We start from the raw sequence: 24,583 nt of genomic DNA on the forward strand, positions 1-24,583 counted from the left end.
CAAGGACAATATCGTTTCTGCTCTCGAAAAAATTGGACAGGGATTAAATAGTCTCATGGAAAAGTAAAAGTGCATGACATGCTCTCACGAAAAGACGTTTGCACGGATATATGGAACCATTTGATTGACTGAATCTGCTCATAAAAACTTTGAATGTATGTCTCTTGGATCGCTGCAAGGACACTATATTTGCCTGATATATTCTAATGAAGTATTATTGGAAACTATATTCAGCAGTCATCCTTTTATCGACACAAGTGAAGCATTTGAATATAATGTAATGTATAACAAACTATCATTTTGAGAATAAAATTTTATTTAAATCATGTGGGAGTTTTTACACATAGGTTATTTTAAAGTCAATTTTTGAAAGCAAGTTTCGGCTAAATGAAATCTACCACGTAAAAATATATAACTGATTAAGTGAAAGACTTATTACGTATAGGGATATCCGCGTATTTCATTCTTTCGTGTACCTGCTAAATCCAATGAAATGACTGATAAAAATAATATTATATCAACTGAATATAAGATATATTGTGTCGAAAATAATGAACTTACTGCTTTTTTCAATATGCATTAAACAGGAAATATGTGTATGCAAATTCTTTAAATACAGTAACTCCGAGTACGATATCAGGTTTCCTCTAGAAAAGAAAATTTTGGTGTAGCATTGGTGTAGCAGATAGTTACTCTCGAATCAAAAAAAATCGAGAACTGTTAAGAATGTGGGTGCTAAATTTCCATATAAGGGGTAGTATTTTCGAATTACAAATCTTTACTAACGAAGAACTATTGGGAGAAAAAAAAATGTTATTTTCAGAGGATGTAGGTGATCAATTCGCTTTTAGGGGGTGTTTTTTCCCATTATACATAGGTTAGGTTACAAACGAAAATTTTTGTGTAACGAACAGGTACTAGTATGGACTTTCAAACTAAATTTTTTTTTGAGAAAAATCGAAAAAAACGTGAAGTTAGCACCCCAGCGGAATGCGATGTTTTCTATCAGTATCCTTGAGGTACAAACGAAAATTTTTGTGTTACAAATAGTAACTAACGAATGCAAAAAAAAATTCTTAATTTTCGAAAAAGTGGGTACTAACTTCACGGACACCCTTTTACTGCCGAATCTGAATATAATTCACCTCTGGTGAGCTATTTTGATCTGCTCTAGCAGGTGGCACTATGCCACTCAGAAGGTTTGTGTAATCATTACACAATCTCTACCAGTCGGAGTTTGGATTTAACACTTCCTAGGGAAGTGCCATTTTTTTTCTTTTATGCTCCCTCGTGAGAGAGTATGCGTGGTTTTTCATTTTACTGAAGGTCTTCACGTGCAGGAAAGAAAGACATTTTGCTGCTTTTGCAAAGCAGCGGCTGCAACGCTGAATTGAACATATTGAACAGTAATTGAATTTGGATTGTTTCGACGTATATTTATTAACATGCAGCAGTCTGCTTTGAACTGGAATTGAAATTAAAAATTAAAAGGAAAAGCATAAATAATAATAAATTTTTTATTGAAAAAATAATATAAATAATAATTTACAATAATCCTTGACAAAAATATGATAAAATAATGACCAACAGATCCCCAAAATACCAAGGCTTTCAAAAAGGTTTGTATGCGCTTTGCGCAGTTTAGAAAGAAGCAGTAATATTAAAGCATAAAGTATTTGAATATGTATACTTCTTCAGATTCATTTGTTGAGAATATAGAGAAATTTGTTTATAGTATGTACAATATTAAGAGGATGATATTCTAAAAAACATATTTATTCATAAAAAGGTGCACAGGGTGAACAATCACCAGAAAAATGATGAGAGCATAAAAAAACTATTGATTTCTGGGATAAACTCACGTTTATTCGCAAACCGAACTCACGCTTTTCTCTTCTTTACTTCTTTAGGAAATCTGGAATGAACAGTTGAAACCATAGAAATATTGAGACTCTTAGGTGAAAAGAGGTTTTTGGTCATTTTCTATTATTTATATTGATCCGAATCATACGATATTATATATTTTTGAAATCAGGAAAAATCAAGCTTTCAGAAAATGACACAAAAATCTAGTGTTCCCTTTTGAAAAAACATAACTTTGGGTCATAGCTTCGTAATTAAAAACCCTTTTGGAAATACGAGCACGCCACTGGATTCTACGTAAAAAAGTGCCTGTATAATGTTTTAATTTCAGAGCTCTATCATCAGTATTAGCGGAGATATAAATGTTTTTTGATATCGCCATTTTTCCAATTTTCGCTTATAACTCGAAAACAAAAGAAGGTGGCCAAAAATGAATACTCCCCTTGTTAGTTTCTCAGAAAAAGAGATCGAGAAGTGGGTATCAGATTTTGTCTATCTCCTCTGGTTCAAAAGTTGTAGTGCTAAAACATCGAAATTTGCCCACCCTGTACACAGTGTTTTGCCTTGCAGGACTGTAGGTATTGAGGTATTTACTGCTTAAGATGGCGAGTTCATCAATATATGTAGTGACGTAGTGTTGGAAGTCTATCCATATTGAAGTTGCCTCCCGAAGCAATAAAAATTGAGCTGGGTTCTAAATAATAAACGAAAATATATTAGAGACATAATGGTTTTTCTATTGAAACACCTTTCCTTTCTCCGAATTATTGGTATCTTTGGAAAAGGATGCTTTTTGAGATTTGCTATAGAGCCAAATATATTATAATAGATAAAAGATTTTTGATAGCTTTATGACTCTTTGTGGGCACAATGGAAATATAAGTACTGTGTCACCTGATTGTTCGAATTTCATCGTTATCTGTGAGGAACAAACTCTAAGTAATAAGTTGTCAACCGAAGCAATAAATAATGAGGGTTATAAATAATAAACAAAAATCCATTAGGGACATAATGGGTTTTCCATTGAAAAACTTTCTCTTAATTATCGGTAAGAGGGGGTGTTATGGTTCTTGAGATTGGCCAAAGAGCCAAATAGCTGAGACCAAGAAGGCGAAAAAAAAGTTACATATATAGTTTTCTGTGATTACCAGAACTCATCAAGTTAGAGACCTACGAAATTTAGTCAGTTACTTACTGAAAGCTTGGACGTTCTCAGTGTTTTGCCTTGTTGGTGTATTAATTGTTTAAGATGGCGAGTTCATCAGGGTATGTACTGTTGTAACTTTTATTTTCATTCTTAAAAACATTTTTGATTAACATTCAAAACAAGTGAAATATCGATCTTAACTATTTTTAGCAGAGTTGCGTTACCTTTTATTTGGAAAAATTAAATAGCTTAGATATCTTGAATAGGATTCTATGTATATTAACACATTTCCACTATTAATTATTGTATGTACTCATTCCCAGAGAATAATAGGAAAATAAAAAAATTGCTTTGAATAACATCAAAGTACCTTTTCAATGATGTATAAAAAAAGGTTCTTTCATTTGACAGCCCTGTGGTAGCTATCCCTCATTTTTTATTTTCAAATGACACCCCCTGTATATTGTCATTGAAAATTGCGTGTCATTCTATTGAGAATACAAAGATAGCACATACTTGGTATTTTTCCAGTAACAACAAAAACATTGATATTTTGTTACCTACTTTTTTTACGTTATATAATTTTCCTTATAAAAATGAAATGCCTCCAACCATGTTTGTACAAACTGCACATATGAGAAATAGATGAATTTTTTGTTTTAAAATCCGATGTTATTTATAACAAAAAACCTGCTTCAAATGTTTTTTCGTTTTTTGAATTGCATAGTAGGTATTTTGGTTGCAATTCATACTTCACAAAATGTTAAGGTTGTTGTGGATATTAATGAAAAAATACCAAGTATGTGTTATCGTTGTATTCTAAATAAAATGACACGCAATTTTCATTGACAATATACAAAGGTGACATTTGAAAATTAAAAGTTAGGGCTAGCTACCACAGGGCTGTCAAATATAAGAACCTTTTTTATACATCATGGGGAAGGTACTTTGATGTTACACAAAACAATTTTTTCATTATCTTGTCAAATAAGCTAGATATTGCCTGTTTACGATAACTTGGGACACCCGGTAAATTGGAGAACATTGATTTCGAACGGATTGTTAATTAATTTGGTTTTTTTTTAACGCTCTTTCCCTGAAAAAATTGGTCATTTCGCCACGATGTCCGAAATTTCGGAATTTCAATCCAGAGATAGTTTCAAACGATAAGGTCCGAACATGAACACATAACTCTTGAACGAAAAGATCTAGAAACTTAAAATTTTCATTGTAATTGTTTGGATCTCAAATTTTTGATAATATCTGTAATGGTTGTTCGAGTTATTGTTTTCCAAATAGTTTAAAAAAGAAGTATACGATCAAAATGAAATTTGCATCAAGATATAAAATAACAATTTCAAGTTACATGCAATTTCAACTAGCCAATAGTCCACATATCAGAAATCAAGGAAGCAGGTCACACACAAAAAAACTAGTTGTCTGTGTTCATATGTTTAGTAGGAGAAATTTGGTTAGTCAGTTACTTCGTGAATGTTTAGATGTTGTGTTTGTTTTGATTTTTATTTGTCGATTGAGATGAGAAGCCAAGTTTATTTGTATTAATTTCTTATTTTTAAGACAAAATTTCAATGACTACTATAGCGTTTCTCTTATTTTGCCAATTGGTTTTTCGAAAGAAAATTTTTTCTGAGACTATATGTCAAAAATAAAAATTGAAAAAATTTCGCAGAAATTTTATTTACTGTTTTCATCAGGATTGAGCAGTACACGTTGCTTGAAAAATTTTTTGATGAGATCTCTAAATTATAAACTTCAAGCTTCAAAAAGTTTTCTTCAAATTGATATACGACCATTTTCATCAAATATACAGCCGTTTGAAAAACCGCAAAAAATTATGAATTTTATTTTTATCCTTCAATTTTTTCCACTAGTTTATATTCGCAAAATTCCATCGATATTGATGATAATTTGATTTTATTCGTCAAACCACATAAAATTTCATCAATTCGAAAATACATATAGATCATTTTAAATCAATCTACATTTACTTGATAATATGTAGGTATAAATTAATTTTTCACTAAACCTGGGCGATCTCACGAAATTTTATACCAAACTCGTGTTTGTATTTTACAACTAACAAAGACTGTTGTCCGTTATGTTTCAGTTTTATCCGTTAATTTTTTGATTATTTTTCTTCTTAGAAAACGTTCCTCGTAATCCTATACTTCGGGATTTCATCATCTTACCCTCCACGAAGGATAAGTGACGAATATCATGATATATAACAAATTTCAAATATTAATCATTATGTATTCCAAATTTTATTATGTAAAATACTAATGTCAACTTATGATCATTCAGTGGCTACTATCGCATTAAAAAAAATAGTTTTATGAATATTTTTAACTTTCGTCATCTTAGCTCCCTTTTCCCCATATATCTGGTATTCAAGGGTGAAATTGGCGACTGAATGAACACGAGCTCAAAAGCTCCTGACCTCAAGTCAGTGTTTTCTCAATTTTTTTAATATCCTTCATTTCATGCTCTAAATAATTATCAATAATTCTCAATTGTGATTTCAGAAAAGATAGTACAATATGTTGTCCACATCATCCAGAAGCATATTTGATGGAAGATTATAGAGCCGGAGACCTAATTTGTCAAGAATGTGGATTAGTGGTTGGGGACAGGTATGTTATTATTATTATACTGGGAGAAATCCATATATTTTATTAATAAAGCACATATTTGGAGGTTATTTATTCACAACTATTACAGTAGATTTATATTTGATATATTCATTAATAGTTAAATTATGCATTCAAAAAAAAGTTTATTAATAGATGATAAAATATTTGTTTACAAGGTATTTGATAATATTTAATATATTTTGGTTATAAATAATTTATATGAACTAACGTTATATCCACAAATAACATAAATTCATTATCAACAAATTTTCTACTGGTAGTTGACGAACATTTGCTATTCACGAATAATCTCTTACAAGAATTCAATAATTTATTCCCTCAGAATAAAGGATTTATTAATAATTAACAAACTAACATAATTCTAGCGATCCAATCTGTGGAAAAGTTTAAGGACACATCCCTCAAAGAGAAGTGCATCTCCTTAAAGGATCTGTCCTTGAACTTTTCCTTTGATTTGAATTTCTTTTTTAAACATGAAATCTGTGCTTATCTGACTTATTGAACGCCGGTTAGCACATCTGTACTGAATTTTGGGTTGAGATCGTTTGTACCTGCTCCGTTATTATGCGATCAAGATGACTAGGGTTCAAACCCGGATACCCTCAATATTAACTCTTAAAAATTACCTAGTTTGGCAAACTGTTCTTCTCAGACCCTAATAATCGGATAATGGAAACAACCAAAATAATTATCTAAGAAATACGTTAACCATTACTGAATTGGAATATTATTTTTATTACATATAAATAAGGTTTCTTCAGCATTATTGATATAAGTTATGCGTAAATAAATGAAGTGTAATAATAAATGATGATTATTGGTGGGATTTCAAATAAATTATTTATGAAATCCATGAAACTAATATTTATTTGTCCATATATCCAATAAATGATTTAATTACTATAATGCATTTTCGTTTATATCAAATAAACACTTTTCTCAGTGTATAATATGTAAAAAATCATAAAGAGCTTGTGTTTTGTTAACCATCCAAATTCTTTGCTCTTTCTGTAATTCATTCTTTCTATGAAAACCAACTGAATTACTGTGAATTTTAATCAATAATTTGGTTATGGACAATTCATCACAATGATTCAAATTTCAGAGTTATAGATGTGGGCTCTGAGTGGAGGACTTTTAGTGATGAGAAGAGTAAAGGTGGTGATCCCTCACGTGTTGGTGGGCGTGAGAATACATTACTCAGTGGTGATTTATCAACAATGGTCGGTCCTGGAGGACGAGGTAAGCAACATTATATATATATACACAAATATGTGAGAAACAGTTCATAAAATGTTTTTTAATACAAAATGAAAATATTTCTAGTATTTTGCAAAAAACTTGATAATGTTGAAAAAAATTTAAATGTACTTTTATAGTTTTAACTTCTATTATATCCACATTGTTTATAAATAAATACCTTCATAATAATAATACATTTCTCAAAACTGATCACGAGGCTTACCACATCCTACTACCACACGTATTAGATTCATTATCTCATGAAAGATAATCTAATGGTATCTAAGTTATTTTACTTGGTTCGATCTCTACATCTGACATCCTTTCAATTGAAATGTCCCATTTGGCAACAATTTATTTAAAAAAAAAACAAAAATTTATAATGTAACAATTCAAATGAAAAAATAGTTAGTAATTAGACTGGAATTAGGTCGATGACAGTTCACTTATGAGCTACAAGGTTTTGTTTTCACAACCTACTTATTTTCAGGTGATGCAGCATTCGATTCATCTGGAAACTCCAAATATAAAAACCATAGAGATCTAAGTAGTTCCGACAAAGCTATGGTTTCTGCAATAAAGGAGATTTCTGTAATGGGTGATAGGATAAATGTGCCAAGTTCGATTACTGACCGAGCTAATAATTTATTCAAACGAGTTAAAGATGGAAATAATCTGAAAGGTGAGTTTAGAAAAAATTTGTTAAGTGATAAAAAATATATTTTGAACAGGAACTTTCATACAATTTCATGAATTCCAGTAGAATTTAGATATATCTCTGACTGTCTTTGTTATCGAGATACAGGGGTTTTATGAATTTAACTCTTCGTGGGGTCATAACAAGGAAACCACCTTGTATATTTCTTTATAGTTGTCACATATATGTTCCTTATTCAATAACTAATCATATGGGAAACCGGGCTAACAAAAATTTGCAGAAAGATTGTATCTTTTGAACTACAGCCGGTACATGGGAATTTTGAAAATCCATTTACATATTTGAAAAAAGTAAAAAAAAACTAATCTGAAACAAGTGCAGTGTTACTAAAAGCACTTTTCAATTTGAAAGTAAATTATCTAGAAACTTGATTATCAAAGAGTGGTTTTGAGTGACTTTTGATAATGAATAATTGAATTGAATTACCGAATGTATCATTTTATTACCGATTGGTATAAATTTTATCTCTATTCCAGGTACAGAGTGATATCTCTCTACAACTTCCGGTTATACCGGAAAAAAGCTATTACTTCTCTATTTCAAATGACACACCCAGTTTATTATTAATATAATAATAATTATTATTATTGCATCATTACATACCTTTTTTAATGAATGACAATTTCAGCTATATGCCATACCTTGGGTATAAACTCAACGGTTCTTGATTTAATGGGATTCATACGAAAAAAATGGTGGCGATGGGAACTCATTTTCTTTGGATTTTTCGGCAGAAAAAGTTTTTTTTGAGTAAACCTTTATCATTTTCGATTCTGCAAATACGCAGTATCATAAACCTGTTCGCGGTTTGGACGAAAAATGTAGGTACAGGGTGTTTCTGTGTGACTACCCACACAGTAAGAAAAAGCGGTTTTTCCTCATTTAAAGTTCTCACTCGATAACTCTTATAATAATAAACTTTATTTAGCACTCGGCTATTGAAAACAATACAAATGTAATTCACTAACTCAATTAAATTCTTTATAAATATGAATATAACTCATTAAACATTTTTCAAATTCTTTATAATCATTGCAATATTTGATCTTTTCAGGTAGTTTATTGAAGATAACTAATCCGCTGCTAAATGTGGATTTATTCATTAGTGTAGCATCAACTTTTTCTATGTGAAAATCATCTCGACGTCGTGTATTATAATTATGTATCTCATTAGCAAATTTTAGGTTTTCACTCAAATATTCAGGTAATATTTCATTCCTGGTCTGAAAATTAAATCTAATGTTCTATAAATAATTCCCTGATTGACACTTATCAATTTCAAACAATTTAACATATTCCTTATGGGAGTTCTTTTATTACATTTCAAAATAATTCTCATACCTCTATTTTGTGCTTTTTTTAACTTTTTGTAACTTATCTATGCTACCTTTATTCCAATGTAACATTACTGACGAGCATTAATCCACATGAGGAAGTACCAATGATCTAAACAACATCAGTGACGTATTCATATCAATTTTACTCCTTATTCTAGATATGAAACCGACCTTTTTGGACATTTTATTTGCAATATAATCCACGTGAAACTGGAACTTTAAATTCTCGTCTAATATCAATCCTAAGTATTTCATTTTAGTAACCCTCTCTATTTCATCTTTATCAATATCAATTCTGAAATTACTTATGTCGGTATTACGTGTCCTTTATTCACTACCTATTAACATATACTTCGATTTTTTATATTGACTTTCAAGTTATTGTCGCAAAGCCAAATGAACAACCTATCGAAAGCCTCATTAATTATAATTTACTAGTTTTCATTTTTTTGTTAAGGATTAATTCTAAAAATTTAAGTAAAATGAAACAAAAATGTGGAAGAATCATTGAAATATCTCCAGAAATGAAAAAGTTATGGGACTTTGAAGTTGCGCTTGGAAGAATAATTTCATAGTACGTAGCGTCTAGTGTGTTACGTCATGCCACTTACACGAGGCGACTGGTATTCGCAGAGTGCTTACGAATTCATTGGTGTACAATCATTTGTGCCGTTCGTGTCGTGTTTTGTTCGTTACACGATGGCTGAAATAAAAAGGTGTGTTTATATCCTCCTTGATTAGCAGCACAATCATGACAAACTATACTTTCCACCATTCCTTCGTTTTTATCACAAACCAACGTGCAATGATAAGGCTAAATTTTTACTTTATGTTCAGGTGAAACTCTGCATTTTACTGTGCATTTAGAGCCCTCGTGTTTCACTTGAACATATCCAACAGCTTCTTCTCGGTAAGATGCTCGACCGGCCCTGAAAAAATATCGATATATTTGATATCTTGTACGGCGGGCAATAGGCATATGTATTGTAAACATGATGAGATATTATAAAGTAGTACCATAGATTTAAGATAGGATATATAAGATACCTTTATAGACAATATATTTTAAAAACTCGCCGCCATCTTAAATTAACGAATTTTGACAAAAAAATCATAATCTCCAACCCCGAAAACACCCACACACCTATTTTGAATCGAATCGAACCATAATTACAAAACTCATCGGCCATCTTATAGCCGCCATCTTGAATTTGCAAATTTTGACAAAAAAATCATAATCTCCAACGCCGAAAACCCCCACATACCAATTTTGAATCGAAGCGGATCATAATCACAAAACTTGTCTCATTATTATTATTATAATTTTTTATATAGCTTAACTCAAAAATCATAACCACAAATTCATCAAAACTGTTTATGAAACGTTTTTTAAATAAAGCATCGTTATAAGTTGAACCATGATGAAGCAAACTCAAAAGTAGATACTTACTTGAAAAGTTCAACTCCTTTTATTTCAGCACTGACATAAGATGGATTTGAAGAAAAAAATCTCCATCACTGCGAATATATCTATTTTAGGCAAATTGTCACTTTGTCTTTTCACGAAACCTTCTTCCATTATGGTGACATAAAAACAAAACTCAGGTTAAAACTACACTGTACAACTACAAACGGCGCGAGAGCCTTGGCGCGGCTAAGTATTTAAACGTAATTTATGGTTTAGCGATCACAGGCAAGTGGCGTGACGTCATAGACGAGTCGGAGACCAAAGACGTTCCGCGCTAAAATACGTAAATTTGAATAATCTATTTCTCACTCATTTATTGATGGATTTTCAAAATTTTTTCACTGATTTATCAGTTTTGCTCTATATTTTAATTCTATCGTGTCAAATAATAATAATAATAATAATAATAATAATAATATTTATTAATCCTGTGAGACATATAACAATGTATAGGACAAGTCAATACAATTTCAACGGCTTTAACCAAAATTACAATAGTAAGATTTCTTAACATTTATTTTTTTATGTAGTATTTTCATCTTGAATATCTCTTCACATTGTTCACTTGTATGATTATTGAGACTTAGGGTTCTTCTTCTCTCCTTTTTCGCTGGTGAAAATAATGAACTGTGGATCTATTTGGCCAATTCGATTCTATCATCACTTTGTCATTTTCACCAGTGGGAATAAGGACTTTAAAAGACGAGTAACTATTTGGGAATCGTGATTTAATTGGCTTACATATCACTTCAGAGAAATTCTGCTTTAAAAACGTTGTAAGATCCTCAGCTGCAGTGTTAGGTTTAAGGTTTGTTACATGCAGTGCCTTGTATTTCTTGATCCCCTCTACAGCTGATGGACCCGAGAATGTTCCTGTAACTAATGCAGGACGGGAACTTTTTCTATTTCGTTTTCGAGAAACTTTTTTCCATTCATTATTTACCTCACCATCAAAGGAGATGTTTTTGATATCTACACTCGTACTGAGACTGACCTGTTTATTTAGAGGAGGATCCTGATCTTTCTTTATCAATATTTTCTTGTTCATACTTTTTATTTCAGGTGTTTTATTTTTGTTTACTATTTTTGACATTGTTGGCGCTTCTGCAAGTGGAGATCTCGCCTCACAAATTTCTGCCGTGTAAGTAGATAGCACGGTAGCCTCGGGAGCATCAGTTACAGTATGTCGATCACGATCGCTTTGCTGAACCTTAGCGTTATTCCCGTTGCCTGCGTTTGTTTGTTTATTTAATTTTTTGTTCAATTGTGTTATAAGGGAATCTTTTTTTGTGATGTTATCTTCTAGGATGGAGATTTTATAATTCATTAATTCGATATTTTCTTCCAGTATAGAGTTTTTACTTTCCAGTTCGGCAATTATCTTAAACAAGAGTTCTTGTCGGCCTGAATCTTTATCGATTAAATTAGACGGAGTTTTCACTTGTAGGTCGGTTCCGACAGCTGTATTCATATCTGAATTGTAATTAACCTTCTCGCCAGTCGATGAAATCGCAAATTTCTGGTCACAACACTTCGAAATTTTCAATCCACAACTATTATGAAATACTTTAGTGCATGAATTACACTTTACACTAATTTTCGCAATATTTCTTTTGCAATAAGCGCACTTGTTTGCAATACTTGGAAGATCGTCGCTTACAACATCGTTATCTGTTGAAGCCATATTGCATACTATGCAATACTATGTAATATAGTACATATTATCAACATCACTAAAGTAGTCCATTATATAATAATTATTTTAATTATAATTAATTTGAAAAAATATCAATATCATATCCAGAAACATATATCATAGTATCATCTGCAAACAAAGTAATCTTACAATTATTTATGTACAATAGAAATGAAATTGTTCCCAAATGTGTACCCTGAGGTACCCCAAATTCATTTTTCCCAATTGATGACACAATATTTCCAAATTTTACTTTTTTCTTCTTCTTCTTTTCTTCAAAAATTCATTTTATGTATAAGGTTTGCTTAATTAACCCCCACTCTTTTCATATGTTGAATCGACCTAAACAATAGAAAATATAGGTGCTAATTTGAAAATCTTGAATTTCAGTTGTCCAAGTTCATGAATTTCTTATAAACACCCTGTAATTTTTGATCAAAACTACAAGCAGTGCTTTAATACTACATTTTTGCAGAATCGACAATGGAGAAGGTTCTTACGAAAAAAATTTTTTGTGCAGATTTATTCGAGTCCCCATCGATACAATTTTTTTTATGAGAATCCCATTAAATCATGAAACGTTGAGTTTCAACCCAAGGAATGGCATTTTGCTGAAATTTTCATAAAAAAGCAAGGTTATATACTATACTATATATGTATATGTATACTATATATACTTTATACTATAATATACTGGGTGTGCCATTTGAAATAAGGAAGTAGTTGTCTGTTTCAGGTATAACCGAATGTTGTAGAGATCTGAAAATATTTTAGGGAAAAATATCATGCCAATTTTCAGCTCGAAATTTTGATCAGTTTTCCATTAACACTTAATAGTGAATCACCCTGTATATTCGAAATCAAATTTTCGGGCAGACCAACGTCTGTTGAATTAACTAATTATTATATTACATAGATCAACACTTCACTGTATTCTCAATTATTTCACTTCCAGGCAGATCTCGTGATGCTATAACTGCAGCTTGTTTATACATAGCCTGCAGACAAGAACATGTACCTCGTACTTTCAAAGAAATTTGTGCAGTGAGTACAGTCAGCAAAAAAGAAATTGGACGTGTTTTCAAACTGATTCTTAAAGCTTTGGAAACTACAGTTGATCTTGTAAATACAGGTGAATTCATGTCTCGGTTCTGCGCAAATTTGGAACTTCCAATTAAGGTACAAAAAGCTGCTATATGCATAGCAAACAAAGCGGAGGAATTCGACATTGTTACTGGAAAGTCTCCCGTTTCCATTGCAGCAGCCGCCATATTCATGGCGTCTCAGGTATGTTATTTTTAATCTTACAATTGAATAATGAATTAATCAAGTCGTAGATAGTAGTCACATACTAAACAAGTATTTATGTAGATATCTATAGATGTATTTGATTGAGTAAGTCGTAAGTCTCAAATCATATGTTTAAAAAGTAGCTTACAAACTGCCGAAGTGAAGGCAGGGCAGTAGAAATGGAGGGGGGGGGGTGTTTACTGGGGGTAATTACACACCAAAATTCCCAAAATATAAAATTTCAGAATTCTCGCAAAGACAAAAAACGAAAATTTTTCCATAAAATGAACCAATTATCATTTTACTTTCCTTTGAAATCCACATAGCAGTGAAAAATCGAATAAACCTTTTACGGTTTATGAGTTTGTTATCGCTTTCAAGATTACTACTTTTATTGCACTATGAGCACGTCTATGTTCGAGGTTTATTATTTTCCTTTATCTCTCCGCTTTGTCGACGTAACCCCTTAGTTACCAACTGTGATTTTTGCATTCGTTATCGGTATACACTTACCCGTTTTTTTTCGGTTTTTTGTATCATATCATATCAAAGAACTGAACTGAGTAATTCGCAACGAAAAATTCTCTGGGCTGTGTTATACAATTTATTGTGTTTCATTCAAATTGCATATTTATGCAGATATCTGTTTTGAATTTATTATATCTAAACAGTGTTCCTAAACTGGAGGTACAAATGGAAATTATAGATTTCTCAGATCATTTCGAGAAAAAAAGTCCTATGACATGAGTCCACACAAGGTCGCTGCCAGGAGCGGCATACCGGACATTTTGCCGGGGCGCCAAATTATAGGGGCGCAAAGTCAGTTAATAACACAAGACTTTTTGCACCTTTAAGAACTACGTTGTCATTTCAATATAGTCTTATAAATAAAGTGTCGTAATTTTGAACAATTTAGGGCGTTTTTTGATGAAATCGACTAAACGTCGTTTGAAAAAACAAGGTGATTTTAAATTGAAAAAAAAAGATTTCATATGAAATTGAAAAGATGCCTGAGAGGAATTGCAGAGGCTCCTTTAAAGAAAATTCGTATAAATTAGGTAATGCAGGGCGGCGAAATTTTATTTTGCCGGGGCGCTAAAATGTCTGGCGGCGGCCCTGAGTCCACAAACCCTTTCTTTTTAAGATACCGGTGTTAAAGTTCAGGTTATTTCTCTTAGCACCTTCCCTTCACAAGATATTCAACTTGAATTGGCATAGATATTCCAATTTAAAGTTCTCATCTTTTGATATGCTAATTTTGTATGCAAATCTACTGTTATCTGTTATTTTTTCTGGAAAGGTACCCGCTCCTTTCCTCCAGAATTTGTTTTTTTTGAACCACTGGTAGTTTAGAAAAATGTAAAAAGAAACTCTGGTCTGATATGAGACTATACTTTTTGGTTTGTTGTAGTTTTGTCGTATCGATTTTGAGAAAAAATTCAAATAGCTCTGTAGTATTCTTCAAGAAAATCCAATTCATTATAAATTTTCAGTTAGTAAGCTGGGATGAATAAATTAATTATAATTATTAATTATAAACTGATATGAGCTTCACTGAAAAGTACGACAATACAAGAAATACCCATTATCTCGAAAATATAGCCTTTGCGGGCTCATGTTTATGGGACTTTTCACTTCAAAATCATCCAAGAAATCTCTCTTTTCCTTCCTAACTCTATTTTATCTATCGAATTGGTAATGAAAAAAATATTTTGAGTAATTTGGTTCAAACTTCTTAATCTCACATTACAGATATAAGTACCTATGTAAAAGTTCTTGTAAAAAAAATATTTTCCGAGCCCCCCCCAAGGAAAAAAAGATCTACGCCCTTGAGTAAAGGGTTCTTGGCTGTTATTATAGTTGAAAACTCAGTAATTTTTTTGAGTACATTATTTTGTTCAATAGTGTTTTTTGTTGATTCAACTGAATTTCTATTTATTATTGTCTTCTATATTTTTCAGGCATCCGAATGTAAGAAAAGTGCACTTGAAATTGCAGAAATTGCCGGTGCTTCAGAATCTACGATCAAAAATACATATCGGCTAATGTATCCTCAAGCATTCCGACTATTCCCCGAAGATTTCGAATTTGATACTCCCGATTATCGGTTGCCTACTATGTAATATGTAATATTTTTGTTTTTATGTTTATATTTAAGTTAAATATATTCTTTTTATTTATTCAACCATGTATTTCTCTAAATAAATTATAATGAAATATTTTCTATTTTTGAATTTGCTTGCTATCATCAGCTGGGAATATTAGGTATAGTTCACAAGATCTGAAGTGGTGATCCAAAATTTAATTTCACTATAGATTGGTGGTGTAAGATCAGAGAAACAGGAAAATGATACTCTGTTAGTTCGCCGACGTTTCGGAAAAATTTATTTCCATCCTCAGGGCTCTACAAAATTTACGGAAAACATCATTTGCAACATTGATGAAGGTGTTTACAAAATAAAGGAAAGATGAGCATTACTAAAAGTTATTGACTAGAAAATATCACAGAAAGGATGGTCTGGTATAATTTATATATAAAAAGAAGCATTATAAAATTCAAAACATTTTTAGTTTAAAATAAGAGTAAAAATAAAAAGTAATATAACACATATAGGTACAAAGTACTTACAAGCTAGACAAATGTATCTTCCCAAAATCATCTTATTAAAATTTAAATCAATTCTCCAATATTTTACGTGTAAAGAAATCATAATATGTATATTAAAAACCGGGGACAAACAATGCGACCGATGCATAGATAGTATGCCGACAGACGGAGGTGAAATCAAAGGAACAGCGGACTCGAAACAATTAGGGTAAAAAACTTAGACGTATGTATGTGATGCGCTGAAGTAATGAAGTCGATAGGGGCTAGAAATCTTTATTTTGTTTTATTATTATTCCGTAGTTGGGTATTTGTTTTTAATAAGGAAAAATAGAATCGGCTAAGTTGTTGTATGTCAGCTCTAGAATTTACTGAGTCATGGATACTTATTTGTAACATCTCAAAAATTAGCCGATTGCTCAAGTATGGCTCCCTATTTAATATTTTGACGTCTTCAAAATTAAAGTTGTGACTTTCATTCAGGCAATGTTCGGCCAAGGCTGTTTTAGTGTTGGAGATCGGCAAACGGACAGACCTAATATGTTCCTGTATACTGGATTTCAGATATCGGCCCGTCTGGCCTATGTAGACGCGAGAACAATTTAGACAGCTGATTTTATATACAACATTGGAGTTCAGAAGAGTTGGTGTCGGGTTTTTGACAACACTGAAAAAATTCTTTCCTAAGGTATTTGAACTTTTGAAAGACACCCTGACGTTCTCCTTTTGAATAACCTTGGATAGTCTCTCTGGGAGGCCTTTGATATATATGAGTTTGTTATACTATAAAATTGTATTCGAAGGTCCCTCAGATGAAATGATCTGTGGTAGAGAGGGTTTGAGAGACTCCCCTAATATTTTGTTTATGAGATGCGCCGGACAGCTGTTGTTAAGTAAGATGGATCTGATCTTTTTCAGGTTTTTTTCATGATACCTTTTGTCAGAGAGGTTCAAGGCTCTGAACTTGAGATTTCGTATGATGTTAACTTTATGTATCATGGCATGATGGGAGTGAAAACCTATATACCTGCCAGAAAAAGTAGGTTTATGATACCAATCAACGTATAAGACATTATCATCCGTGCGTTCAACTCTCATGTCAAGGAAATTCAGAGCGCTTTTTGATTCTAATTCTAAAGTGAACTGTAATTTTGGGTGGAAAGAGTTGAAAGTGTCCAACACGAGTTGTTCAGTGTTAACAGGAACGGAAGTGAAAATATCATCGACATAACGTTTGAAAATTGGTACACTGAAAGGTAAGCGAGAGAGACAATAATCTTGAAGTTTTACCATTACAATGTCACAGCAAATCTGCGAAACACAATTCCCCATCCCGAAACCAAAAATTTGCCTATAAAATTGTCCGTTGAAACAGAAATAACTGCTAGTTATCAAAAAATTATATATTAATTTGAAGGTTTCAGAATCAAATGAGGGGTCAGAAACCATATTCCAATTTTCTTCAATGATTTGTAGTGCTAAATCTGTAGGCGTGTTAGTGTAAAGAGAAACGACATCAAGTGATAGTAATACATAGTTAGGTGGCAATCTGGTCTTATTCGTTGAATTGAAGAAGTCGAAAGAATTCCGGACATAATGTTCGTCCTTAATGAATATCGGCTTCAATAGATCAGCGATGAATTTTGATAGCTCGTATATAGGGGAACCAACAAAGCTTAAAATGGGTCTCATCGGTATGCCTGTTTTATGTATTTTTGGTAGAAAGTACATCTTAGGAAAAATGCCATCGTTAGAAGTCAATTTCTTCGCAACAGGTTCCGGTACTAGGTCCTTGTTCAGCAGAATTTTGACGAATCTGTTGTTTTTGTTTTGGACGCGAACAGTGGGATCAGACTCCAATTTTTCATAGGTTTGCGAATCGTCAAGAAGTTCTGTACACTTTTTAGAATATTCATCCCTATTCATAACGACAGTGACGTTCCCTTTATCAGCTCTCAAAACAACTATATGATCTTTATTGTTCGAGAGGAACGCCCGAGTATCTCTCAAATCCCGACACAAGGAGGGACTGTAAGATCTTGAATACTGATTCGAATTTAAAAAATTCATGATAGTGTTCACAACTCTTGCCCTGACTAAATCTCTATTCTCAAAATCATGTTTACTAATAACTCTTTCACAGTCAACAATTATGTTCATCACGGGTATTGAGTTGGTGTAAGGAAGATTAAACTGATGACCCAAGCTAAGAAAACACTTTACGTTATTGGGTATGGAGAGATCAGAAAAATTCATAATCCACTTGTCAGGTGTGGACTTTAGATTGGAAGGCACTTGTACATTCATTAGGTTATTGAATTTGGTCATTTGCTTACTTCTTATTTGGTGGAATTTGAAATTGTAAAATTTATTTTGTCTAACAGAGAAAGAAAACAATATATCTTCAGCTATTTCATTTCTGAGTTTTGACTTTATGATTTCAATATTATGCTTGATCTGTCTTAGTTTCCAATGATAAAAACATATCTCAATATTTAGTACTCGAAATTGAAATTGAGTTAGTGCGCTGTAACAATGGTTGGCGAAAGGACTGTTAGACAGAATCAAACCAGAAATGCATTTAGAGTAACGTGTGATATGAGATGGTAAAATTCTTTGTTTTCTACAACGTAAAAGAAACTTTCTGTGATTTTCCAGACTTGCTCGCTTGTTCACCTGATTTGCCCATTGTTTGAAGTTTCTTAAAATATCCATACCATAACGGTGCTTGATGTCCTCCATAAAACCCATATTAGAGATGATGTTGTCAAAAAATAACCATAAATTATTTCACAAGATCTGAGTATCATTTTCCTGTTTCTCTGATCCTACACCACCAATCTAAAGTGAAATTAGGTATAGTATCTCGAAATCGCTGGATATCAGGTTGATGAATTTACACAGACTTCAGAAAGTTATTTCTTCGTGACAACTGAGCTGACTGTTCAGGGCCACCGCTACCAATTATGCCGTCCTACGTTTACTTACCCTGAGTTTGTCAAAAAAAAAAGGATAATTAATGTTTTCTCACTTAACTCGTCTTGCCACTACATTTGCGAAATCTTCTATCAACTTTCTTGGGAGACTGAGTATGGTTGAAACAATTTTGCTTTAATTGCCCACATCATTGTCGATACCAAACTGAGCACCGAATTAGATATGTTTGATGAAAGATTGTGTTTCTATCTAAGATGCATAGAATCCCTGGGTTGTTTACTGATTCGATTTTGTTTCAGACTTTTTGAGATATACACCTGTTGCTTTGGTGTTCTGCTTCACCAGAGTTCTGTAAAGAGGCGCTTTTCAGAAATTTTAGAATTCGCGCTGTCTGGCGGCCCTGGCGCCGTGAACATACTGATTTTAGACTTTACAAACTTTCACAATAAATTACAATTCAGTTATAATCGAACTTTTGATGAAGTGAATGGAATATAATGACAGAGTATAGAAGAAGAGCATAGAATATAGAATATTATTGTTCTATACTCAAAGGTAACGAGAGCCGAGAATGGAGGAAAAAGTCAAATATAAACGATATATTATGCGCCATCTGAAAAAGATGGGATCCCTCGAAGCACAGCCGTCTTCAACTCAAGCCGTGCACAGAGAAAGGCAACGTCGCCTTCGTTGATAAAACACAAACAAGAAGAATTGAGGGCGACCGACGACGTGAAATTTCTGGGCTTATATGTGGACGGAAGCCTTAGGTGGCATCTCCACATTGATTATGTTTGTGGGAGACTGAACAGTGCTTACTATGCCTTATTGCGTCTCAGGAGTTGTCTTCCTGTCGAGGAGCTACTGACTATTATTATTGCTTATTACAGCATGGTTTACAGTCATCTAAATTACAACGTCGTTCTTTGGGGCTCCTCGACAGTGTCAAGTCGAGTTTTCATTTCCCAGAAGCGTATCGTACGACTTATTTTCGGACTTCGGCCATGCGATTCATGTCGTCCAATTTTTGGTCAATTTGGTATGCTTCCCTTCCCATGTATTTACATTCTTAATTGCCTCAATTATATCCACCTTAACATCAGTATATACAAGAGATGCTCGAACTTTCATGGGTATGAAACACGCCATACTGATACCATAGCTTTCCCCAAACACCGTACAGCTAAATATGAGTCCTCACCGAGCTTTATGGGCATTAAATTGTACAACCGTTTGCCTAGTAGGTTTAAATCAATGAATGGAAGGTCTTTCAAGCGAGAAGTAAAGTTGCTATCAATTAAAGGATGTTACTATAGTGTTCATGACTTCCTTAGGGACTTCATACGTTGAATCTGTTTTTGGTTTTTTTGAAATTGTATACTATTTTATATGACTCGTCAATAAAGTTTATTATTATTATTATGATTTTTATTATTATTATTATTCGTTAACATGGCGAGCTCTTCAGGGTATGTACTGTCGTACCATTTGTTTTTATTCTCAGAAAAATTTTTGATTAACATTCAAAACGAGTGAAATACTGTGATTTTTCTCTTATATCCAAAGTGTCCAAAACTCGATGACCTATTAGATGTTTACGAAGAACCAGAAATATTTTTTTGAGATTGGCTTTTTTGTAGCTATTAAGTTCTGTTAACCTGTTCTATTGAGCTTAATTATTTCTTTAGCTACTCTGCTAAAGAAATAGTACACTGTGATTATCAGAGCTCATCGAGATATAGATCTACGATATTTAGATAAGTCAGTTTGTACTAATCCACCGCCTCTTGTGATCATTGGAAGAGCGGCTTTCCTCTGATCAAGGTGGTGGTAGTGTTATAAATATGTTAATTAAAATTTCTCCTTTATTCAGGGAGAAAGTGTGGGTAAGGCCTGTCGCACTAGGGACAGGACTTAGTGTTAAACTGGATTTTTTCTTTGGGAACAGATCTAGAGATAACTAAAAGGCATAAGCTCTTTTATAATTTTAATAACACAAAAAAAAAAAAAAATTAAACAAAATCAAGCTTGAGCCAAAACTGATCTTCGGAAGACTTGCCTTAAACCTTTACATAAACTAACTGGAGATTTCAGAACATTGGACAGAACAACCAAACAAAAAAAAAAAAAAAAAAAATTTGGATGTTGAATTTCTCAACTTCCTACCTGTCAATTCCTTCGATGGATAATCCTTCACATCCAGTCCACTATCGCGAAACGTATCTCGAACCTCACGGAAACTTTGGCGAACCGACACCGTTATGACTAATCTTTAACTCTACTGAATCTATTGTCGACCCGTGACAAAACCAAAAAAAAAAATATATTATTATTGAATTTTCAAACTACGTTTCAAACCTAATATTCCAAAACATTTATATCGACTAACTTCTACCTTCAACTCTAAACTTCCTAATTCTCGAACTGATTCTTGAGTTCCCTGAACTCCCCGAAACTAACCGTTTCCCGAAACTTACTCGTCACTAACTGCTTAATTTTTTCTCTGATTTGGCCTAAGGTTACTTATTTTCCCGCCCCCCGATGGGCGTACCTTCAAAAATAACGTCTTGGATTTTTTCCGTTGTTGCCAAGTTTTTCTCTTCCCACGGATTGCATGTTCCCATAAGGAGACCACTCAACAAACTTCGATAAACTAATTTTTAACACCCTAAAACGTACATTCTTATCGGCTGAGGTCGAGACTGCACCTAAGTATCGACTTGTACAAAAAGATTTCCATCATCCAGATTTGACAAATAGGACAAATAGGGAACCAATAAATTTCACACTTTATTAGTCTCCACCAAGTCTAGTATCAAGTGCCTGACCTTACAAGGGTCTGGTCTACCTACCGCACGTTGGCGACGTCCAGACCCAATAATCGAGAATCTCAAATTCCCGATTATTACAGATACATCCCTCTTCGAAAAAGTTATGACATCGGTTGCCATAACTTTTCCCTTGTCCTCCTTGTCTTCTGTCCAATAGTTCATCATCTCCCAAACACATGTAACCAAAGTATATACAATAATGCAATAATCAATCAAGCATTCATATCAAAACATATCAAACCAAAAAAAAAATTTAAATTGACTTATTTAAACTCAATCCCTCAAAAGAAACTATTATTATTAAGGTGGTATGTTCTTTTCTCTTACTACATGATCAATTCCAAAAATTTTCAACCAACAAAAAAAATAAATAAAAAAAAATCTTCAGTCTAAAAAGAAAAACAAAATTCGTCGAACATTCCTTTAGATATCTCTTCTTAACCACTTCACTGCTCCAACATGGAGTTCTATGAGTTCACTTTCGCAATTCTAGTACACTTTCGCGGCACATCCTGGTCTCGTCATGACGGCATCTAGTGTTTTCATTCAGGACGATATTTCGTTTTCTCCTGGACCCAGACTTCGCTTCAGGAATAACCTCCAAGGATAGGGAAAGGGGGCATAGTGTCACTTGTCCTCAACGTTACACAACGATCGTGAGATAAGTCTATAGTTCATTTTACGCATATCGTTTGTAATTCGCGATTCACTTTTTGAGCGTTTTTTCGCAAGACTGGTACTCTGCTCCTCCATACATTAGGGTATAGTTAAAGTACGATGAAGTGTTGTTCTTATTCAAAATCGTTGATATCTTCCTCAGTATCCGCAGTGTATAACATGATCGGATTTGTGCGAAGTTACGGTTTGTGTAAACTTCTTCTGCATCCTCAGTTTCTCGCTGACTTTCTTCTCTTCATTTCTCCATACTTATATCTCGCAAATGAACAACTGAGTAACTTCATCCATAACCTCCAACTTAACCCCTTCGCCTGGTTGCTCAACGAAACTGTCTACGCTTCTCAGGCGCGAACTGTAGTATAGTGTTGCTTGGACACACCGGGACATCACATTAATTAAGTGTTCTTATCCGCACATATACTATTCGCGGTAGACACACACGATTGGGAGGAAGGTTATTCCCTTAACTACAATTTGGTCCTTCTTCACGACGGTTGGTTTCTCCTTCCTCGTACTACCTATATAAATTACATGAAAATAATATGAAAATAAACATAAATCACAGAAGTAGCGTTGCTACTTGTAAGTGATGTTCTTTCACTTCTTCATATCAACGAGGTCACAACAATGCTGATCAAAAATAACAATAAAAAAAGAACGAAAAACAATTTTACAAAATTCAGACTCATAACAGTATCACAATATCCTATAATCAATATATCTCCTCAAATGTTTGAGCACAAGTTATTCGTTGTTAATAATATTTCTGTCTGAACATTGAAGCCATTTCCCCACTTTTCTCTTGAAATTAGGGTGGTGTACGGAAGATTTATATTCTCCAGGAAGCAAGTTGAACAACTTAGGAGCTATATATTAGACCAAAATACATCTCTAAGAGGTTCATTAAAATACATAATATCTAAATTAGAACAAAACACACACAAAATATTATACATACAATAGAACATTCCACCCATTGCCACTATTCAACAAAACATTGTGCTCACCTATGAACTGCAGGCGAGGGATGTCCTTCAGCGACCACAATGTTTTTTTTCCAATAAAATGTTAAACCAAACAAAACGATGAATACTACTTGAATTATCTAAAATATCAAACAGATTCTCGCTCTCCGAGTTAGCGAGTCCCTGGAATCTACGAAAAGGGCAGGAGCCGATTCACATCACCTGAAGGTCATATCTCTAAGATTTTCCTCACGTTACCCATCGCGACGTTACGCTATATTACCCTATCTTCTACTATCTATCTTACTTAATTAATCCTACATTAAACTTAAAAAAAAAGAAAACCACAATAAAAAAAAATCCATATGAAATTACCATTTCCGCGTTATCTGAGGCTGTCTTTCGCGACTAGTAGTAGCCCCATCGATCCGGTGGGCGCCTTATTCTATTTGAAAGTCGAACAGGAATTTCAACTTCTTCTACCGATTCTTCTTCGCTTTCCCCCTGATCTTCATCCTGGTTTGCCCAAGTGGGGATCAAAAATGGGGGGAATTTTCCTAACTCCTCCTGTTCTTCGTCTGAATCAGTATCCAGGTCCGTATATCCCGATCTCACGCGTTTTTCAAATATTTCTCCCATTTCATCACCTCGTGCAGTGTACGGTTTTAATCTATTTACATGTACAATTTGTTCATCTCTTCCCCCGCATTTTCTTACCCTGCACGTCACAGGACCAATTATTTCGGTTACTCTATACGGTCCAGTCCAGTTTTTCAATAATTTTCTTGATAATCCCCTTTTTGCGTTCATTTCCCTCAAATACACCAAATCCGCCAACTTGAACTGAGGGTCCACTGATTTCGTATTAACTCTAGTCACCTTTGCCGATTTTTCTTTCTGGATATTTTGATTAACTATCTTGTGAACTTTTCTTGTTCCTACTTTCAATTTTTCACCGAGTAAGTTCTTTCTTTCTGTATTGTTCTTTAATTTTACAACCCTTGATCCCAAAGTGGTATCAGGTTTTCTTATTTTCTTTGCCGTTGTGACCGAATCATCTTTCCTACCGTCTAAGTCCCTCAAATTCTCACATTTCATCATTTTCCTAACCGTCAATCCGTGTTCCTCGTT

General features: G+C 33.2%; 2 protein-coding genes across 2 annotated transcripts; one reads left to right on the forward strand and one right to left on the reverse strand.

The window, feature by feature from the left end:
* The first annotated feature begins 3,112 nt into the window (after positions 1-3,112).
* LOC123672483 (transcription initiation factor IIB-like) lies at positions 3,113-15,611 on the forward strand. Its single transcript, XM_045606589.1, has 6 exons — positions 3,113-3,129; positions 5,557-5,664; positions 6,791-6,927; positions 7,418-7,609; positions 13,102-13,433; positions 15,398-15,611. The coding sequence occupies exons 1-6, from the start codon at positions 3,113-3,115 to the stop codon at positions 15,557-15,559; spliced, it is 948 nt and encodes a 315-aa protein (XP_045462545.1). The 3' UTR covers positions 15,560-15,611.
* Positions 15,612-16,824: 1,213 nt separating this feature from the next.
* On the reverse strand, positions 16,825-18,792 carry LOC123672495. The gene has a single exon (XM_045606600.1). It carries the CDS (start codon positions 18,790-18,792, stop codon positions 16,825-16,827), a length of 1,968 nt encoding a protein of 655 aa, XP_045462556.1.
* Positions 18,793-24,583: the final 5,791 nt, after the last annotated feature.

The sequence above is a fragment of the Harmonia axyridis genome, chromosome 1 (genome assembly GCF_914767665.1).
Source record: "Harmonia axyridis chromosome 1, icHarAxyr1.1, whole genome shotgun sequence".
Taxonomy (NCBI): domain Eukaryota; kingdom Metazoa; phylum Arthropoda; class Insecta; order Coleoptera; family Coccinellidae; genus Harmonia; species Harmonia axyridis.

Coding starts and splice junctions, on each gene's coding strand:
- LOC123672495 (XM_045606600.1), bottom strand. CDS start 18,792: ATGGGTTTTATGGAGGACATCAAGCACCGTTATGGTATGGATATTTTA.
- LOC123672483 (XM_045606589.1), top strand. Junction 7,610..13,101: donor AGATGGAAATAATCTGAAAG/GTGAGTTTAGAA, acceptor TTTCACTTCCAG/GCAGATCTCGTGATGCTATA. Junction 13,434..15,397: donor CCATATTCATGGCGTCTCAG/GTATGTTATTTT, acceptor TATATTTTTCAG/GCATCCGAATGTAAGAAAAG.